This window comes from Dermacentor variabilis, unplaced genomic scaffold, assembly GCF_050947875.1.
Source record: "Dermacentor variabilis isolate Ectoservices unplaced genomic scaffold, ASM5094787v1 scaffold_15, whole genome shotgun sequence".
Taxonomy (NCBI): domain Eukaryota; kingdom Metazoa; phylum Arthropoda; class Arachnida; order Ixodida; family Ixodidae; genus Dermacentor; species Dermacentor variabilis.
Window position 1 is genome coordinate 2,470,129 of NW_027460313.1, and position 20,275 is coordinate 2,490,403.

Genomic DNA, 20,275 nt, shown 5'->3' on the forward strand with positions numbered 1-20,275 from the left:
CGCACTTCAGAGAACTGCGGATAACCGGCAGCCACGTGGCGAAGGGTCAGCTCAGGAGAGTTCTCGAGGGGAGGTAATTGGCGGAACCTCCCCATGCGCCTTTCGAGACACCAGACAATGTGCTACCCGGGCACGCCACCCGGGAGGGCTCAGAGTTCTACGAAGCCCCTCTGACATCGGCTCCGGACCATTGCACCTATGTGTGTGTTTGTGTGCGTGTGTGTGAGCCCTCATCCTCCTCCAAAAGGGCGGGTCATCTACAATGACGTCGAACTATCACGTCGAGCGGAGTGCATATAAGCAGCGATTGGCGGCTGCTAGAGTGTGCTCGTTGTCATGCTAGAAATGTACTCGTGAGCTGTATGCTCGTTTGCTGTATGCTCGTCTTGCGGGCTCCATTTGGGAGTGACGCTAGACTGTCGATGTATCTCATGTTCAACTGTAAATAACATGTAAATAAATCCTGCTCTCCTAAGTCCCGACGAAGAGTCAAGCTCCTTCCTACAGCTACGACTGCCAAATCTTACATCTGAATGGCAGCAGTGAGATCGGCCTACAGCTCGTAGATCGTCCGCCAACTCTAACAAATGGTGGCAGCGGCGAGATCGTCCGACGAATCCTACAGTCTGCAAACAATCGAGGAAACGCTACGTCACGAGTTTGTGCTGACTACCGTGCTTAATGCGCGTGCTCTCCTTCTCAGTTGTTGCTCGTCGTGGGACGCTCTTCCGTCTCGCTTCAACTGCGCAATTGAGCGGCAGTGTTTGTCGTGCCCGTCCGGAAGATTTCCTGTGCTATCTTCTTGACTGTGCTGCACTGACCATGCGCACAGCACAGTGCTGCGTGTATACTGTTGTCGCGTTCACTTGTGCCCAACACATTCAGGGTTCACTACAGAGATGCATAATTTTCTCCGCGATGCGAGACACATGCTGCGATTTTGTGCGCCATCCATCGCACGACCATTCGCACGAACAGCCGCACTCGACAGACGCTCAACAAGTTCTGACAGCATGCGACGTGGAATTGCACGCAGCATGCCTGACCAGTGATGTTCCGTGCTCGGATTCTTCCCTTTTACAGCGAAAGCTGTATATGACTACCATTCCGTAGTTTCTTCGGCGTCCGGAAACAGAAACGGACCTACCGGTTTCTAACAAACCCATACGGGTGCGGTGCGGTGGCGCAGACGTCAAAATGTGAAACAGATTAGAACGCTCGCCGTGAACAATAACGTGACGTCAAGGTTACCGCAGTATATAAACAGGAAAGGTATCGCCGCTAAAAAAAGCTGCGTTATCAACTGAGCGAACACGTATAGTTGGTACGCCTGAAGAACAACATGCGTACGAAGAGCGCCGGAGGAAACAGCAACGAGAATGTAAACGGCACCGGCGCGAAACGACCACCTACGAAGAACGTTCCCACGATGCTGAACTTAAACGACAATCGCGAGCCCGGGCAACCATTCCACTCTGTAAAGTGGGAATGGCAGCGAAAGCCATTTGCTTTTCGTTTGAGAGCTTTGACTGTCGTCAGCCTTCGCTGCCATTCCATCTTGGAATGAGTGGAAAGTGGAGTGGAATGAGTGGAAAGAGTGGAATGGTTGTCATTTGTTCGTGGAATTTTCGGCAACAATTTTGGACACATGGGAAAAAGGGGCTCTTTGCAATAATTCAGCAAATTTTAAGATTGATGAAGTGAACATTAGGCTTATACCGTTGAGCAAGCCATCGCTTTCACAACATGCATTACAGACTCTGCCGTGCACGGGCAAAACTTGGAGTCAGTCAGTTTGAAGCTTTAATGGCCCTTGTTGAAAAACTGGTATTCTGTTGGCTACAAAACGTAAACTGCAGTTTGCTGCGTCGATATTCGATGAGTTGATCTACTCAGAATCGCTAAAGAGCTTTCGAGACACCAGTTGTAGCTGATGTTAGAGTTCTGTCATCGAAATATCTCAGTACCACATTAGAAATTGACTTGTCATGTTACTGTCAAAACGAGATGTGGAATAAACTGCGTATTGTTTGGAACACACACACATGAACTTGTGATATATATATATATATATATATATGAATGTGTGTGTGTGTGTCTTACATAACAAACATTTTGACTGGTGTTGGACAAGCCACGGGGCGCTTGTTTTGTGGAGCGGTGCTTTCATCGTCGCGACAATACACTGGACAATAAAGCAGCAGCGCAGGATCGCCGGGGCACCCAAGGGTCAGAGGGGTATCATAGCCGGAACCTGGACTGGTACGTGGGTTGCTGCTCGCCGAGGCACAGCCCAGGGCCAGCCTTGGTTTCAGCTTTAATGTCCCCGTTGCCGCTTTAGACATAAACCACCAATAACGTGAAATAATGACATGTTGGTAGAAGTAGCAAAAGGTGATAAACTGTGTATTGTTTGCTCCGGAATATGCTTCATAGCCAAGGCGTCCTTGACAACAGGTTAGTACTACCTTCAGCAGTGCATACGCATTTTGATAGCTGTCGCTGGCTACGAATTCCTAGTCGCCACCTTGTTGTGGATTGAATCAAAAGTGGTTGGCCCCGTTTAATACGGCGGCGACCCCCACCTTCAGGAAATCCTCGCCGCTGGACGACAAAAACGAGGACGACGACGACTAAGATGATGGCGAGGACATAGCAAGGCAAGCGAACGTGTAGCGGACGAACTAGCAACACGAAGCTGGCGCGCAGGCGAGACCACTCTCGTGCGCGCCAGCGCGGACGTCACAGTTTTGTACGATGACGGGTCCAGCTATGTTTACAAACTTAGTGTCCCCTCTCGTTGCTTTCTGAAACCGAAACTTAGACTGGTCGCTACAAACAAGACTAAATTACAGTCGTGCTTTAAAGCAAATGAGGTTTCGTGCCGTGATTACTGGGTCGTGAGCTACCATTGGAAAAAAAAAAAAGAAGAGCGAAAATTTTTGCGTCCGTATTCCTTTAATGAATGCGCCAGAGCATCTGAGCGATTCCATCACACGTAGGAATTGATGGAAACGAGGAAGCTGACGCCCTTGCACGCCTAGCGCTGACATGTGTCCCAAAAGTGAAAGCTCCAAAAGCTTTTCAAAACCCTAAGGATGCAATCCGCCTTCACTTTCGACAGATGCACAAGAATCCACACGAATCCTGTGTGACTCATGGATTTACACGCGAACAAGCGACGCTTTTATACCGCATCAGGACCGACTCCGCATACACCCCAGCTTGGTTATTCAAGACTGGGCTTCGCGCTTCCCCACTCTGTGTTTTCTGTGGTGACATTGGTGACATCGAACATTTCATTTGGCTATGCCCACAGTTTGACACAGAAAGAAAAGCGTTGGTCGACAACCTGCAAAAAAGCGGTCTCACGCACAGGACCTTTGAAGACGTTGTTTTCCCCGGAGGGCCCGCGGCATTCAGGAAGAGAGCGCAACGCCTGCTGATAGCCTTCCTGCGAGACACGGGGCTCATCGACACCTGGTGACACATCCCTGATCTCAACTTGAAGGAGGATCAGGCGGAACAATTGCCGGCTATGTATGCAAGGCTAACCCCGCCTGCTTCAACATCACCACCACCACCACCACCACCGCTGTGTGCTTGAAAAGCAACGTCAGCAACACATTACACCATCAAATGAAGTGACGAAGAGTGAAGATATTCATTAGCCTGCTTTCCTGTCATTAAAAGTAGTGGCGCCACGTATACCGACTGTTGTTCTCAGCATTGCATCACAGCGCAACGCGACTCGTATTTCCCGTTTGCTTCTGTCGCCGTCTCGGCCTGATGCTGCCTGTGCACGTGTACACATTCACCGCATCTTCTGTCTCACCTTTGTACTCCCCTTTGTCTTTCCCCCCAGCCTAGGCTGGCGAAGCGGACGCTTTTGTGATTACCGTCTCCTACCTGTTATTTTTTTTAGCTGCATCTCTATCGGTCATATTTTAATGAGTCGTCGAGTACAAAGACCAAAGTATGTGTGTACCGAGATCAACGTCTATTTTAAAGGGCCCATCACCAGGTCTGGCCATTTTGAGCTCACAAGCGCAGAGCATACAATGCGCGCCAACGATCGTGTTTGCAAAGAATTACATCGCTATGCGCCGCGGAAATGTCTGAAATTTCAACCCCAACGCCGTTTTCCCTTCTCCTCACGGCCGCCGCGCTGCAAGCCGGACGGTGACGCACTCGCATCCCTGCGCCTACGTACTCGGGTCCGCAGTGTGACGTCGCTCGTGGTGACACGTGACTTCGAGAATTATTCAAGTCACCATCTGTTAGTTGTGTGATCTGTTGTTTGAATTGACGAATTGAAGTTTAGAGAAACAATAAAACACACAAACGCAATGTCTGCGTCTTTTTTTGTTTTACTTCGCACCGAAGCAAGAGTGATGTACTTCGTCTACTTGTACTAATTTACTTCGTCTACTTGTTTCCACGGTCGTGCAGTCACTTGGGCAGGTACCGAAACTATGCTATTTTCTACCGTGTTCCAGCGGTGTGATCATGCTCTGTGATCCGAGTGTTCTGCCTCAGTATTCGTGTAGCACTGAATTATACCGGTAGTCATGTTTCCTTGCGCACAGAGCGCTAAGTCGTGCGCTGCGTGCAACCAGACAATCACAACACCTCGTGCGCAGCGCTGCAAGAAAAAAAAAAAGCGAAGAGAAAAAAAAAATGAAGGAGAATCCCGTGACGGATGCGTCCCGCGATCCTCGAGGTCTGGTAAGGGAAAACGCAAGGAAGGAATTTCGCTTGCGGAGGCTAGACGGGGCGAGTGGAGATAGTGTCTGGTTATGCAGCAGAGCTCGCCTCCTGAAATCATGGGTTTGCGGCAGGGAAATATTTCTATCTCGGCTATTAATGAACCCATTTGAAAAATTTTTGCGGCAGAACATTCCCTAGAGGACACGTAACAACTTCCAGCATATAAGCAAAAGTTTCTGTAGGGCCTGGTGAGGGGCCCTTTTAAGCACGTGGCCTGGCCTGTGCAACGTGTCCTGCCTGGTTTCAAGCACGTGACCTGCTTTTTAGCAACGTGTCATATTTGTTCTCACGTCAATATTGAAGCGGCACTACGTTAGCTGCTGTTGCATTTATGAGATCACTTAGTCACTCAAAAAAGAAAAAAAGCACAGTCGTAACCGATATTGACCATCGGTTCAGCGCGGCAAGGGAATGAGCGCGCCTGTGCGTCCAATTCGAAGAATGAGGTACACTGAAAGAGAGGAGAAAAAGTCTCTAGGTCACAATCATAAAACGAGCCTAGGTTCATAGCGTCTGAGATATGCGTATTTACGACGGACTCTGGCGGACGATAAGTGTATACACTTTCATCGATCCCCTCTCGAGCAACAAAAGCTTTATTTGCGCCCACGCGGCAGGACGACCTAGTTCTTGCTTACGCTGTGTGTTCCGCAACAGTAAGACTATACAGTTGGTGCTAGAATACGCAAGAAAAAAGAAGACAGGCAGTGTGGAAGGGAAGAGTGAATGTCTAATAGCATGGAGAGCTTTTTGCGCAATGACAACAGCAGGCGGGGCACAAAGGGACTGCAGGAAAAAAAAGAGAACAACACTGTAAAGAAATAAGGCGAAGACAAAGACAAATCGCCATAAATAGAGTAAAAGGGATCGTATTGCGAACGAAAGAATGTCTAGCTGTGCTGCAATAAATCTTCGTGGGTCTTTGCAACGACCGATGCGCCCATTCTTTAATTTTCTTGTTTTTTAGTAAAGATCGGCTTTGCCTAAATGTCTGTGGGGTTACGTTCTCAGCGCTAAAACACTTTGTACGCACCGCAGCAGTGCTAGAACGTGTCCATAATGAGATAATGAAGATTTGTGAACATCAGAGAACGAGTGCGCGCTCTGGCGTTGATAAGTGTGCGTTTTGGCGGACAGAGCTGCATACTCAATATGTTTGTTTCTTTGTTTGTTTGCTTGCTTGCTTGCTTGTTTCTTTCTTTCTTTCTTTTTTTCTTTCTTTCTTTCTTTCTTTCTTTCTTTCTTTACGTGAAAAGTGCGAGAGAAATCTGGGACAAAATAATGTTAGTATTGTTCCAGTTACTGAAAAGTAAAATGTTACCTACGGCAGCTAAAAATTGCAAACGAAGTTTTAGCCTGCCTTCCACTTGGGCTAAGGCATTGAAATAAAACAGGCTCGCACGTTGAGTTTCATGGGCGCAGGACGTTACCGTCTGGTGGTTCATTTTCGGTTACCTTAACGTTAGGGATAATCAACATGCATCGCCGTGTCTACGGTTGTGTCGCAGCCCAGGCTATGACATGCATGAGTCACATATAATGCTGGTCATAGAGCACAGTCGCTGCCACAGGGAGTCAAAGAAGCACATATGAAGGCCGATATACAAGTTTACAACACTGTTAAAAACTGCAGGCCGCATTTTAAGCCTGAGGCAGGCGTTAGAGAAATAGCGTGAACATAAACTTACTGTATCAGTGTGTCGAATCGACTTCTGAGATTTTACGTGACAGAACCACAATCTGATTAGAAGGCACATCGTAGTGGAGGACTCCAGATTAATTTTGACCACCTGGGGATCTTTGAAGGATGCCTAAATTTAAGTACATGAAGACTTTTTTTTTAATTTCGCCCCATCAAAATGCGTCCGGCGTGTTCGGAAATCGAATGAGCGATGCCGTGCTTAGCAGCCCAACACCAAAATAATTACGCCACCACGGTGGATGTATTACCCCGCAGACGAGGCTTCATTTCAAGTCATCAGCGTGTATCAGTCCGCTATTCGTAACCGGATGTGTCTCAATAGAAGCAGGATCTATACGTGTGGGCACTTTCTCATTAACTAGAACCTTTAAGTTGTATATTCAGAATTTAACATCCTCAAGCTCCGCAGTGGACTATATGAGGGACGCCGTCATGGAGTACTACGAAATAGCTTTTTGATCATTCGGCTCTCTTTAAGCTGCGCCCAAGCTTGGTAGTTCTTTTTAAATATTTCACCTCCACGAAAGACCAAAGCGGCATTAAGTCAATGCATTTTTGTGGGAAATCTTCAGGTCGTATCTTTAGAAACTGATGTTAAGCACGTCACTTCAGCTGAATGGATTTTGCTCGATTGGTACTGGACCTCAATTCGGTAATTAGAACACGTGATCTAAAGGGATTATTAATAATGTTAATTATGAAAATTAGGAAAAGCTAACAGCACTCTGCGATTGGCCTTGCAAGTAGTATCCGCCTTTCAATCTAATCCAGCTGATGTGATAAAGTTACGACATATAGTGCAGGAAAATCTTTTGTAACTTATTTTACTTTAAAATAGGTTACTTGGCCTATAAGTAAAGTTGCAACGGAAGGGAAAGCGAAGAAATGAGGTTTTGGTTACCACTTGCTCTAAGGAGAATATTTCGTACGAAGATTAGCTACTTCTATGTAATTTAGAAGGGCTACCAAGTAGTACGCGATAAGAGAACGTGACTTGTGCGTGAGGACATGACAATTCTCCCTGCAATTGGTGCCTTTTGTTACAGTATTTGTTTCGGTGGTATTGGGGAGAAAGAATAAAGGAGCGGTGATACTTGCCTTGGAAAAAGGGCACTTCTAGCCAATCCATATTTCGGCTGATTGACAGCGCTGTGCTTATCGTCTTTGCTACGCTTTGTTCGACACCTAATAAAGCCTATAGTAGCAAAACAAAGCCTATAGTAGCGCCTTGGATAAGTCGGCAACAGTTACCAGTCATGGATCGTTCAGCAAATCCATAACTAATATAATTAATTGCTATACTAGTTGTTTTTGCGCAAGCAACATTTTGTCGGTATATTTTTTTTTGTAGCAATGCTGTCTCCATGGCAACAAATAAGCTTGCACAAGTTGTTCAAATTGGCTTTGATTTGAAACGATGTTTAGACTTGCGGGGACCTGCTTCTGTGCGATCAGCTGTCGGAAATGCAACTGGCTTTTCGCCAACGCACCGTACTCCATTCATGCCACAAATTATGGTGTGGTGGAGTGAAGGCGTGCGCAGTAGTTGGCTGCAAAAAATGTGACTAGCATATGAAGGAATGGAATGAATCTCTGTGTCCAAGTTCACGGACCGCTGTAGCATAAGAACTGCCTGTGTTGCCGGCTCTTCGCATGCTTCCCTCGGGGTTAAGAAAATATTCACTCATCCGCCAGCGTTGTAGCACTGACCTCCAAGGACTTGAACGCCTGCAAAAGGGAGTGCCGCTCGTTTTACACGGTGACAAAGGGAGCAGCGCCACTTCTAGGCACATAGTAAGTTTCTCGCACGTTATCTGCACACATCCATCCCAATTGATACGCAAACTTACGCCCAGTCTGCCGGCAACGTACAAAGAGTAAGTGAACGAGCGCACACTTGAGTCAAAGCGCCGAGGCATGGGTGACGGCGACTACCCCAACAGCGTACTAATGCTGAATGTTTCGTAACGGTCAACACAGTAAACGAGTGACTAGCGATAATACGTATTTGCTACAAGCTATTACAACGTACATGACAGCTATGTCAGAAGCCTTGTGCCCAGCAAGAACAAATACATCGCAACTGACGTAGTGACTGCGCGTCCGAGGAACTTTATTGAGTCAGAAACGACAAGCTGCTACTTAAAGGTATCCGCTAAATAAAGAACGAAGAGCTAAACACTTGCCCTGTCTCATGCCGGAGTCGCTAGACCAGAGTGCACCGCGCGCTATTTTGGCTGGCCGCCAGCAATGCTTGCTTACACTTCGGGCGCACGGAAGACATTGCGCCGAGTTTTCGCCTTGGGCGAACGAAGAAGCGCTCGCTCACCGCGCACTTCAGTGCTCGCGCTGCGTCACCAACCAGTCGTCGCGCTGCTGCTGGTCAGGTTTAACGCGCCGTACTACATAGGGCGCTAATTTTCGGCGATCCACTTTGCCGGCCTCTGCCTGGCACGATGGAAACGCTGGACTGTATGAGTGCCGTCCGCCTGCGCACATGTTTAAACCCTTAATGAACCCCTTTTATACGATATGGGTTTGATATGACGATAACTGCTTTTGTAGTTTTCTGGTTCTTCGTTGTTTATTAAAGCAAAGGGAATGTAAAAAAAAAAGCGAACGGCTTTCAAAGAGACACCGAATTCCCGGATTGACCGCCTAATTACACACAGCCGGTTATTGAAACCGGCTCAGGTCCCGTGCAAATACTTCTATTTCTCTTGGCACACACCAGTACGTGTTGCCGGCAGTTATCGCCAACTTTTCAAAGATCCAGGGGTTTTAAATACGGATTGCTTTTAGAGTCCCTTGTTTCGTGCAAATGGCCTCCCAGTTGCATTATATTGTTCGCTCTTTACTTCTGACAGGTAGATATCAGAAGAAAATAAATAATAAGTGTCGGAAGCAGCGCCTGAATTATTACGTGGCTGAGGTACACGTCCTTTGACGGCCATTAGGAGACTTAATGAGGGCACGTCTCAGAAAACAATGCGAGGAATTAATTGGCGCATAACGACGGTGGTAAAAGCACACGTACAGGAATGTGAGGAAAGAAAAACGACGAAGTTTGTAAAGGCTAACAATGGCATGTGCTTAATCAGACGTACTCGGTCCGAATAGGAAGCTAGTGAAGAGAAAATTCGAGCCATCGTAAGAGCGCGTCGACTGTCGCATGTGGAAACATCTGGGAGAAAAAAAAGAGAGATTACTTCAGACCCTCTCACCCCACCCTAGGCATCGGGACCCTGAGAATCGCAATGAAATACCATTCCATAAATGCATCAGGAGGGTATCTTCCCTTTGGATGCCTGCGCGAGTATTTACACATGCGATTAGTTACTTAGACGGAAATAAACAACCGAGGGGAGTTAGAAAAATAAATAAATATAATCATTTCTGTCGCCCATGTTCAAGTGGTTTTTCAGAGTCGCACGGATTTCACTAATCACACGCGTTGCTTCAAAAATATTTCATAACAGTTCGGACCCTTGCGACGCAGGCCGTGTGCGGTCGTCCTTTTTATCATGTTGTTCTCAGCGTACGTTGAACGCTTCAGGCATAACACTTGGTTGTTCGTCGTTGTGCTCTGCAATTTTGCTTTCAGAAAAAAAAAAAAGGAACAACTGCAGCGGCAAGTGGGATCTCTGTGCCGAAGGGGCTGTCATCTTCATTTCGCCCATCTTTTAGCCTTGTTTCTCCGAGAGCCACTCTAACCCAATTTGCGCAGCCAACTTAATGCTCGGAAATGTGGTTTTCGTTCACCTCTCCGTCTGTTTTCCCCATTTCGCTGTATGTCCTATGCTCCCCCCCCCCCCCCCAACTCCCCAGTGCGTCATTACCGTCCAAACTTCGCCAAATATTCTCCTGTAGAGCCTGTTCTACTGCAAATATTTTATCAATGAGGTGAAGCTAACCTGAAATGGAAGTGAGGTTTACAAGTCTGCGGAAGTTTGTAGGGGCAGCAGCGTCCTAGACAAATTGCACATCGCCTTTCATCTAGGGCCTTACGTGCTGCTTGGATTGCCTAAACAACGCTGATCAGTCGCAGCAATATATATATATATATATATATATATATATATATATATATATATATATATATATATCAATGAGAAGAAAGGGCGTTAACCGAGGGGCCCGATTTTTATTAGTCATATCATGAGACGGCCAACAAACACTGACACCAAGGACAACATAGGGGAAATTACTTGTGCTGAATAAATGAAATCAAGAAATGCGAAGGTTGTGGGTTCGGCTCCCACCTGCGGCAAGTTGTTTTTTCATCCACTTTAATTTCCACTAATTAATCGTTTGTTTATTTCATTTATTCAGCACAAGTAATTTCCCCTATGTTGTCCTTGGTGCCAGTGTTTGTTGGCTTCTCATGATATCACTACATATATATATATATATATATATATATATATATATAGCGGCGAGCAAGCGTGCATCTATTTATTATTTCGCGTATATATATATATATATATATATATATATATATATATATAAAGAGAGAGAGAGAGAGAGAGAGGCGAGGCTGCAGGAAGATCAACCAGATGCGAGTTTCTGGTTTGCTACCTTACACTGGGGTGGGGAAATTAGGGGTTCGAACGAGGGCGAAGAGAGAAAGAGAAAAAAAGATAACAGGAACAGCTAACAGGAAGGGCGTTCTATTACAGGCATTCACAAAGGTCGGTCGATCTGAAGAAGCGCAGTAGCGCTTGCACGGCCTTCTTATGCTAAGTCCCGTCGATGTGACATTCTTTCTTCCGACAGAGACTGGTCGTCCTTTTGGCTAAGCACGACGGAAATCAAATAAAATTCCCCCTACGGTAATGAAAAAAACAATACTAGGTAAAGGACAAGTTACAAAGAGCGTAAGGGTAGCGGTATTTTGACAGATACTAGCACATTTTTGAATATATCTCAGTAAAACTTAGCCCTATCCTTACATAAAAAAAGCTTGCGACAAAGGTAGAAATAGATGAAAAACTGCTTTGTTTTGCCTCTTTTCCGGAGTTCAAGAGACAGAAAGGGTAAATGGCTGAACCAGTTGCACCTTCGGATGTTTATTTGTGGGCGGCTAAGACCGCTGAGACGCCTTACGTGCTTTTGGTTTATTTTTTATTGAAATAAACTCCTGAGTAGCTCTTTACTGTTCTTCCCAAAGCGGCCTTTCTTCTATTTTCGTGCACTTTTTGGCACAATTTTTTTAAACATTGGTTGAATTTATTTTGTAGCTTTGTTTTATAATACGCGAAGTGCCTCATGATCGAGCACAACATTCTTGCGCCAGCAGATGCTGAAATTCATCGTACCACGATAGTTAGGTCGCGAAACCTCTCGATCCATCCTACACGACGAAGCCTTATACGATGTGGCGATAAACGAATGCAGCCATATATCTTTCAAAGATTGCTTGGAGGAACTTGAGCAGCGGCGAGCGAGCGCGCATCTATTTATTATTTCGCGTATTTCGCAGGCTTTTGTTTTTTCTTGGGAAAAAAACAACCAGGGACGCTTCAGCACAAAATAAATGCTTGATTCGGAGGTTATTTCATGTGCCCTACAAATTAGTAACTGTCATATTTGTGATTCAAACAATAATTAAAGAGTTCGCTAATTAAACGTCAATATTTAATTAACACTTCGTGATGAAAAAAATATTGGCGGTAAGTACACACGACTATGGCTACTATGCAGTCGGTACGATTTCTCTAAAGCTCCTGGGTGTTTATTTTTAAATCTTGCTCCACGTTAACTGGGACACCTCGTATAAGTGAATGTTTCAATTTTCAACAGAAAAATAAATGATGGCGTAGGTAGTTGGGCGACTTGATCGCTGTTTATGCAATAAGAATTGTGCTATTTGAACCCCCGAGGAGTGACCACGTTGGATTGCCGCTGGCTCAACAAGTGCCGATGATAGCATTACCAATGGAGTGTGCGAAGAATGATAGTGTCAGATAAGAGAAAAACACGGAATTTGAGAGAGGCATCATATATGATTGTTCAGTCCTCTCGATTTGTTACCCCATCGCCAGTTGACAACTGAGCAGGAAAGGCGTTATTTGTATCACATTCATTATTAACCAAATTTCTGCCGCAACACAGGGCATGGTACAATTTTTAGGTCCTTTCAGCTTCTGTTTAAGTAGGCTTTCGTACAGCGTATTCTCGCCTAAACTTTCTATTCTCTTTTCTTTCGCAGTTGACGCAAAGCAGCTTCGAAAATGGTAAGTGCTACATTCTGTATCCTCTTTGTTACGCATTCACGTAAGCGGTTTAACTATTTTGAAAGCAGATGGAGCAAATGACACCGCAATTATTTAATGTGGTTGTATGCAAGTTTTATACTACGCCGATGGCGAATTTATGAGCTCAAGATTCATGTTCACAATTTGATGCCTGAGCTACGAACAAAAGGAGAGATTTAAGTAGTCAGTGTGAAGATTATTGAATGCATAGTCATTCTGCTTTGAAGCAAGCTTTCGGTGTAAGCAGACACAAGCAGTTATCTGTTATTTTTCAAAAGAAGAATCAATGATATGGTTGTTTAGCTGAATAGAAGAAATTGAATTGTAGCATTCCATCGGAAAAACGGAACAACCCTTAAGAATATCAGCTAACGAAAAAGTGACGCTTTTGAAACGAGTTAAATAATATGTTTCTTTGTCCAGGCAATTTTTGGTATCTAGTTTGCTTGATATTGTTCATAAGAAAATAAAGTCTACGCCCTCCAAAGGAGGCATACTGCGCAAGTGGTGCCATATCCAATTTGCGGACTGTTTTGTTTTCTGAGAATGGTGTGGGCTCATTCCGCAACAAGAAAAGAAACGAGGAGGCGGTCTCCTGGTTTCTCGTCTTGACGGAAGCAGCAACGCGGAAATAGGCACCACCGTTTTCTTCGCAAAAGGAAGATGCAAAGCAAAAACCTGATGCGAGCTTCTTTTTTTTTTCACTGATGTCAAGAAAGGTAAGTGTTGTTAATGTCGCTCAATTCACCACCTTTTCTTTCTACATGGACAGAAAAAATTACAGATATTTCTCTTAAGTATGCGGAATTCACATATTGAGACAGATAGCTTATTCAGCGGGAACACTTTATAATGCAAAGTTAGGGGTCTGCCTACTTACATAAACCTTGAGCAGAGTTTTTGTTTCCTGCGGTGTGATTGCTAAAAAATTGTATGAATTTTACTTTCTCTTGGAGCATAACTCTATTTTCACTTAACAGTCAAGTGCAAAACATAAACTTAAATATTCTGCTTTGTTGATATTGTTGTTGATACCCGCTACCGCGAATTGACGACGCCATTGACAGCCAACAAGGAGCAGAATTATTTTCTTCTCTCAATCTGCGCTCAGGGTATTGGCTGGTTCCCATGGCATACGACAATCGACTTAAGACAGCTTTTGTCAAGCCCGACGTCCTGTACGAATTTACCGTCATGCCGTTTGGATTTTGTGATGCGCCCGCAGCTTTTGAGTGTATGATAGATACAGTTCTGCGCAACTTGAAATGACATACAAGCTTGTGATACCTGGACGAAGTCGTTGTTTTCGCCCCGGAGTTCCCCCCCCACAACTTCAACGCCTCCGGCGTGTTTTGACTTGCTTGAGAAACGCCGGCCTACTAGTAAATTTAAAGCAATGCCGATATGCAGCGTGGCAGCTGACCATACTAGGTTAAGTGGTCTTAAATGATGGAATTATCCCCGATCCAGCCGAACTTCAGGCCGTCGCCCAATACCCGAAACCTACATCTGTCAAAGACCTGCGCAGTTTTATAGGCCTGCGTTCCTACTTGAGACGCTTCATCCGAAACTTCGCCACCATCATATCGCCCCTGAAGACGCTCTTGGAAGCAGCGAGCCCCTCACTTTGTGGTCGTGAGTGTGCGACGAGGCATTCGCAGTCCTGCGCCCTTTCTTGACGTCACCTCCAATTTGGCGTCACTACCACCCGACGGCCCCCACAGAAGTGCTCACTGATGCCAGCAGTGTTGGCCTCGGCGCAGTCCTTGCGCAGCGCAAACATGGGTTTTCTGAATACGTTGTGGCTTATGCGTGTCGCACGCATACAAAAGCCGAGAGTAACTACACCGTGACGGAAGAAGAAAGTTTGGCGATCATCTGGGCTCGTACTAAGTTCCGGACATATTTGTATGGCCACCCATTTAACGTCATCATGGACCACCACGCACTTTATTGGTTGTCGTCAGTGAAGAATCCCTCAGGCCGCCTTGCCCGTTGGACACTTCGCCTGCAGGACTACGACATTCGCGTGCCCTACCGTAGCGGCCGCCATCACTGTGACGCCGACACCCCCTCGCGCTCGCCCTTGCCCGACGACAATGCCATGCTGCTCCGTACCCCAGCTTGCCGTTTCTTCCATGGACCTTCGCAACATTGCTTCCGAACAGCGCAAGGACCACTGGATCGCCTCGTCGCTAGACTTGCTGTCTGATCCAACGGCACAACAAACCACTCGCTCGTTGTGTCGTCAAGCTAACCATTTCGCCATTCGCGACGACCTACTCCACCAACGCAATTACACTGCCGATGGCCGCCAGTGGTTGCTAGTAGTCCCCTGCAGTCTGCATTCTGAAATATTCGCGTCATTCCACTCTGACCCACAGTGTACACTCCCGGGAGTTTTCATAACTTATCAGCGCTTTCGACAGTGGGACTACTGGCGCGGGATGTACAGGTACGTTCAGAAGTTCTTTCGCTCTTTCCCCGATTGTCAGCACCAGAAATATCCACCCCTCCTCTCGCCAGCCGGTCTGCAACCCTTACCTTGCCCTACCCGGCCGTTCGGGCACGTCGGCATAGATTTGTATAGGCTCCTTCCCCTGACATCGGCTGGAAACCCCTGGGCCATTGTGGCGGTTGACCACCTCACGTGATACTCTGAAACTGCCCCCCTCCCTGCAGCTACAGCGGGCGATGTTGCCTCCTTCCGGATTCATCGATTCATACTGCGTCATGGTCCACCACAGGCGTTACTTGGCGATCGCGGACGTGTCTTCTTGTCGGAAGTCGTCGAAGATATCCTCAAATAGTGCCACGTTATGTACCGCACAACTACTGCTTACTCTCCGCAGACCAATGGCCTCACAGTACGCTTTAACCGTACGCTCGGCGACATGCTCGCAATGTACGCAGCCTCCGACCGCACAAATTGGGATGCAATTCTGCCCTTCGCAACCTACGCCTATAATACCGCCGCTCAGAACACCACTGGGTTTTCACCCTTTTTCTTATTGTACGGCCGGCACCCGTCGTACACAATCGACATAGACCTTCCGTACAAGCCGGATGCATCTTAGTGTGCGCCTATTTCTGCCAGAGCCAGACATGCCGAAGAGTGTCACGACCTCACGAGGTGCTTTACTTCAAATGAACAAGAGCGCCAGAAGAGCGTTCGCGGTGAGACCACTTGTGCGCCCACGTTCCTCCTCCGAGCGCTTGTGTGGCGCTCGGTCCCTTCCACTGCACCTGGGCTCTCGTCGAAACTACTGCCCAAGTATGAAGGCCCCTACCGCATCGTCGAACGCGCATCTCCGGTTAACTACGTGTTCGAGCCACTGAACGTTGTTTGCACATGCGCCGTCGTGGACGAGACATTGTCGACGTCGACCGCCTCAAGACCTACTATGACCCACTCATAGTGACAAGCCGTGAGCTCGCCGGGCGGCTCCCTTTTCGTTCCCGGGGCTAATTGTAGAGAAGGATTGGAACGATATAGCGGATTGTCCTCTCCAGCGCTTTTGCCAGTGAATGGCGCTCCCGCTCGGAGTCCGTGCTCTGCTTAGACTGTCGCCGCTGCGCTGCTTCTAGTCCGATCAAATAAACACCTTAGCAATATATTTATGACCCCAAGGAAGCCGCATGAAATTCTTTGTAGTTTACAAAACCATTGCTTTTATTCCCTATGAAAGAAGGAAGGAAGGAAGGAAAAAGTGGAGAAGGAAGGCAGGGAGGTTAACCAGTGTAGCCTAACCGGTTTGCTACCCTACACATGGGAGCGGGATGGGGGGGATGAAAGATTGGAGGAGAGAGAGAGAGAGAGAGCACATAACACAGCAAACACATCGTCAGTTACAGTCGGTCACTCTTGTGCGGTACGCGACATCACTGTCACAGCCGCTTGTCCAAGCCCGTATCCTTCATAAACCGAAGTAGTCCCTTCGTCGCCTTCAGCTGCGATGTCTTCTGTCGCCGATATGTGAAAATGGTTGCAACTGACAATGGTCTATTGTCCAGGTGCGCTAGAACGGACGCCATGGACTGTCTCGGAACATTATATTCAGGACAGTCGCACAGAATGTGTTCCAGCGTCTCCTCGCAAAGACAGGCATTGCAGAGAGCGTTGTCGGCCATTCCAATGCGAAACGAGTAGGATTTCGTGAAGGCCACCCCTAGCCATAAGCTATAAAGCAGGGTGGCCTCACTTCGGCGGAGTCCAGTTGGCATACACAGATGCATCAATGAGGGCAGGTCGTGTTGATGATTGCTGTGGTTGGTCTGGCTGCTTGGTGTGCACCATAGAGAGAGCGTGATCTCCCGTGCAAGCACTTGAAGTCTTCTGGCTGCGTCGTACCGCGAAAGTGGTATGGCCTCTTCCTGTGTGTCTTCAAGAGCTGTCCGTGCGGCTTTATCGGCGTCTTCATTTCCTATGACGCCGCAGTGACTTGACAGCCACTGAAACGTCACGTGATGTCCTTTCTCATGTGATGTATGAAGTAGGCATCTAATATCGAGCACAAGCTGTTCGAATGGCCAGCGACGCAGAGCTGATAGCACAGATTGTAGGGCTGCCTTTGAGTCACTGAAAATTGACCATTGTCGAGGTGGTTCCCGATTGACGAAACAAAGTGCAGCGCGAAGAGCAGCTAGTTCCGCAGATGTAGATGTCGTTGGGTGGTCAGTCCTAAAGCTGATGGTAATACCTCTTGCTGGGACGACCACAGCACCGGACGAACACTGGATGTTTGTGGAACCAACCATCCGTATAAATATATGCACTGTCCGCGTACCTCTCGTGCAGAAGAAGCAGAGACAGTTGTTTCAGCACAGGCGACGACAAATCAGACTTTTTCGCGATTCCTGGTACGCTGAGATGGACTGTGGGGCTGACAAGGCACCAAGGGGGTATCGATGGTTTAGATGCAGCGGTGAAGCCCGAGGGAAGTTTGTCGTTGTACTTGACGATAGTTTTAGAGAATGATGCTTGGTGCCTGTCTGAAGGTAGTGTTGCAAGGTGGTGATAGGGAGCACGTGCAAAATGTCTGATATGCGTTCTCAGGGCTTCCACCGTGATGTGAGTTTGTATTGGATGGTCCCGAGCAATCGCAATAGTTGCCTGTGAAAGAGAAATACAAGATGATCTATCAGTCGCAACAATAAACGAAAATGCAGTATTCTCGTGCATGCGATGGAATATCGAACACATGGCGACAGTGTAGAAAATGCTTTGTTTTGCATACTATGACACGGAACTTCCAAATCATATTTCACATGTTCTTTCGCTACAGCGCCACTTTATTGCTGCGGAAACTCATTTTTTTTAATAAGGTGTGATTTGAAATTTTTTCCTCTCTTTTGTACGACATTCTTACCTTATTCAACACTGCGAACACGCTACTCTAAAATCATGCTATATTTGCCTTTTCCAACGGGAATATAGAATGACGCGTTCGCGCGCACCAATTTATTGGGATTTACGATGGAAACACAAGAAAAATTGTCGTGAAAGACGACGAGCTACGATATTGCTGTAAATATTGTATGCTTTCGCAAAAGTTGGTAGCGACCTTCAATAAACAATCTCTTTTGCCACCGTGATCAGGCCGTTTAAAAATAAAACACCGGAAGCGATCGATGACTACAAACCAAAAGGAAAGAAAAACAGCCCACGTATATTCTGTGGCATGAAAGGTGGTACATATTTTTTCGCTGTACGTCACCAGAGAGGGCTGACGTAGCTGCACGGCTTGATCATTATCCCGGCGTTCTTTCTCTTCTCAAGCAATTACTATGCGAAGCGCTTCCTGAAAAAAGACTCTCCAAATAAAAAAAAGGAATTTCGTTAAATGTAACCATACACCAGAATAGCATTCGATGATCACGCAACAACCTACAACTGTTTCTTCGCTAGCGCACTGTTAAGCTTCTAGCAAACACATATCTAAACAGAGCATGGAAGAATCGAACCGCGAACAGACTACACTAAAGATTGCAAGACCCTAGAGTATTCACGTTATCAACTGAAAGACGCTAAAATTTAGCGGCTTTCGAAACCAGGCTTACCTCTTCCATCGTGCGACCGTGATTCCACAGCAAGACTGTGTGACGAGCAAATAACTACCTTTTCAAATCAATTCAAAGGGCGAGACAGAGGACACAAGAAAGTGATGGACGTAGCACAGGTCAGCGCTTCGTTTCTCTCCTTCTGATACCATGTGCCCTATGCTCTTACTCGTTTTCTTTTTTTTTATGCAGCATCTGCCAACCGGTCCAAGTTCGCACTTTACTTTTTCGAATCTCTACAATAACAATTTCCTTTTTAAATCAAAATTTTCAGTAAATAGTAATATCGAAGCAAATCAAATTATTAGGATTAATATGGCAAGAGAGAGAGATGAAGAGGAAAGGCAGAGAGGGCAAAACAACGCCCGAGCTAACAGACGGGCCGTAGTGGTGGGCTTCGGATTAATTTTCATCGCCTCGGCTTCCTTTACGCTCACCTAAATTTAGCTACACGATCACCTTTCTTTTCTTTTTTTTTTACATTCTGTCCTTATCGGTATGCGGCGGCCACGGCGAGGAATCGAAGCCGCGACCTTGTGACCACCGGCAGAACGTCATTGCCGCTGAGCTACTGCAACTTCCACGTTCTCCAGTTATCTCAGGCGAAGTTCTGTGCATTACAAGACCAATGGCCAGAACGGCTTTTATCAGTTCCGCGGAACTCACGTGGCTTGCTGCTTTCGTTGCTGGTTCGTCTAGAGCATAGGTGCTGTAAAGCACGGTATTCTCCTTAAACACTTCCAACACGAAGTACTTCACCCACATGTCCAAGTCCCGTACCACCTGAACAGAAATATTGGAGCGCTGCCAGATAAACGTAAACAAAATATAAATATTACTGCAAATCCACCCCCCCCCCTCTATTTGTGGCGTACATTCTACTCTTGCATTAACCTACACCTCCTTTTTTTCTCATAACTTTTCAATTTATCTTAAGCAATCAGGATCTCACCCTTTCGTCCATTATTAAATACAATGGGAGTCATTAAGTTGTAATAGATTAAAGGCCGTCAAACAATAACTCTTACTCCTCCTGAGTATTTTCGCAGCGGCATGTTCCCCACCAGTCTTGGCTTTTCATTTATGCATTCCGGTGTCCTTAGTATTTTATTTATCAAAATATTTATTATTTCGCGTAAATAAGCAGCAGAGTAAGTAAGGCGTAGTTTACTCAGCAGTCATAACCCCAGCATCTCCACCACTATTTCACCGGGTGACAAGTTGCATGGTATGGAACTGAGCATTAGTAAGGCGGCATAGGAACCACGCTGACTATTTTATTACGATTTTAGAGAAAAGAGAGCACGACGCGCGTTGTTTGAGCCCGATATATTTCTGGTGTTTCGGCTGGTGGACCAGCCTTTGTCGAGATAACCAAAGTAGTAGTCGCTGCGGTCCCTTTGACGAAGGCTTGTCCACCAGCCCAATACGTTGAAGATGAAGGTATACTATGCAGAAGCAACGCACGTCGGGCTCTCTATTTTGT

At 46.5% G+C, this 20,275-nt stretch overlaps 1 protein-coding gene across 1 annotated transcript in view; it reads left to right on the plus strand.

The window, feature by feature from the left end:
* Nucleotides 1-20,275, plus strand: part of LOC142567963 (frequenin-1-like) — a 579,067-nt gene that overhangs the window by 284,290 nt on the left and 274,502 nt on the right. The window contains exon 2 of the mRNA XM_075678065.1: nucleotides 12,684-12,708. Coding sequence (XP_075534180.1) covers nucleotides 12,684-12,708 — 25 coding nt within the window. The remainder of the gene's footprint in view (nucleotides 1-12,683; nucleotides 12,709-20,275) is intronic.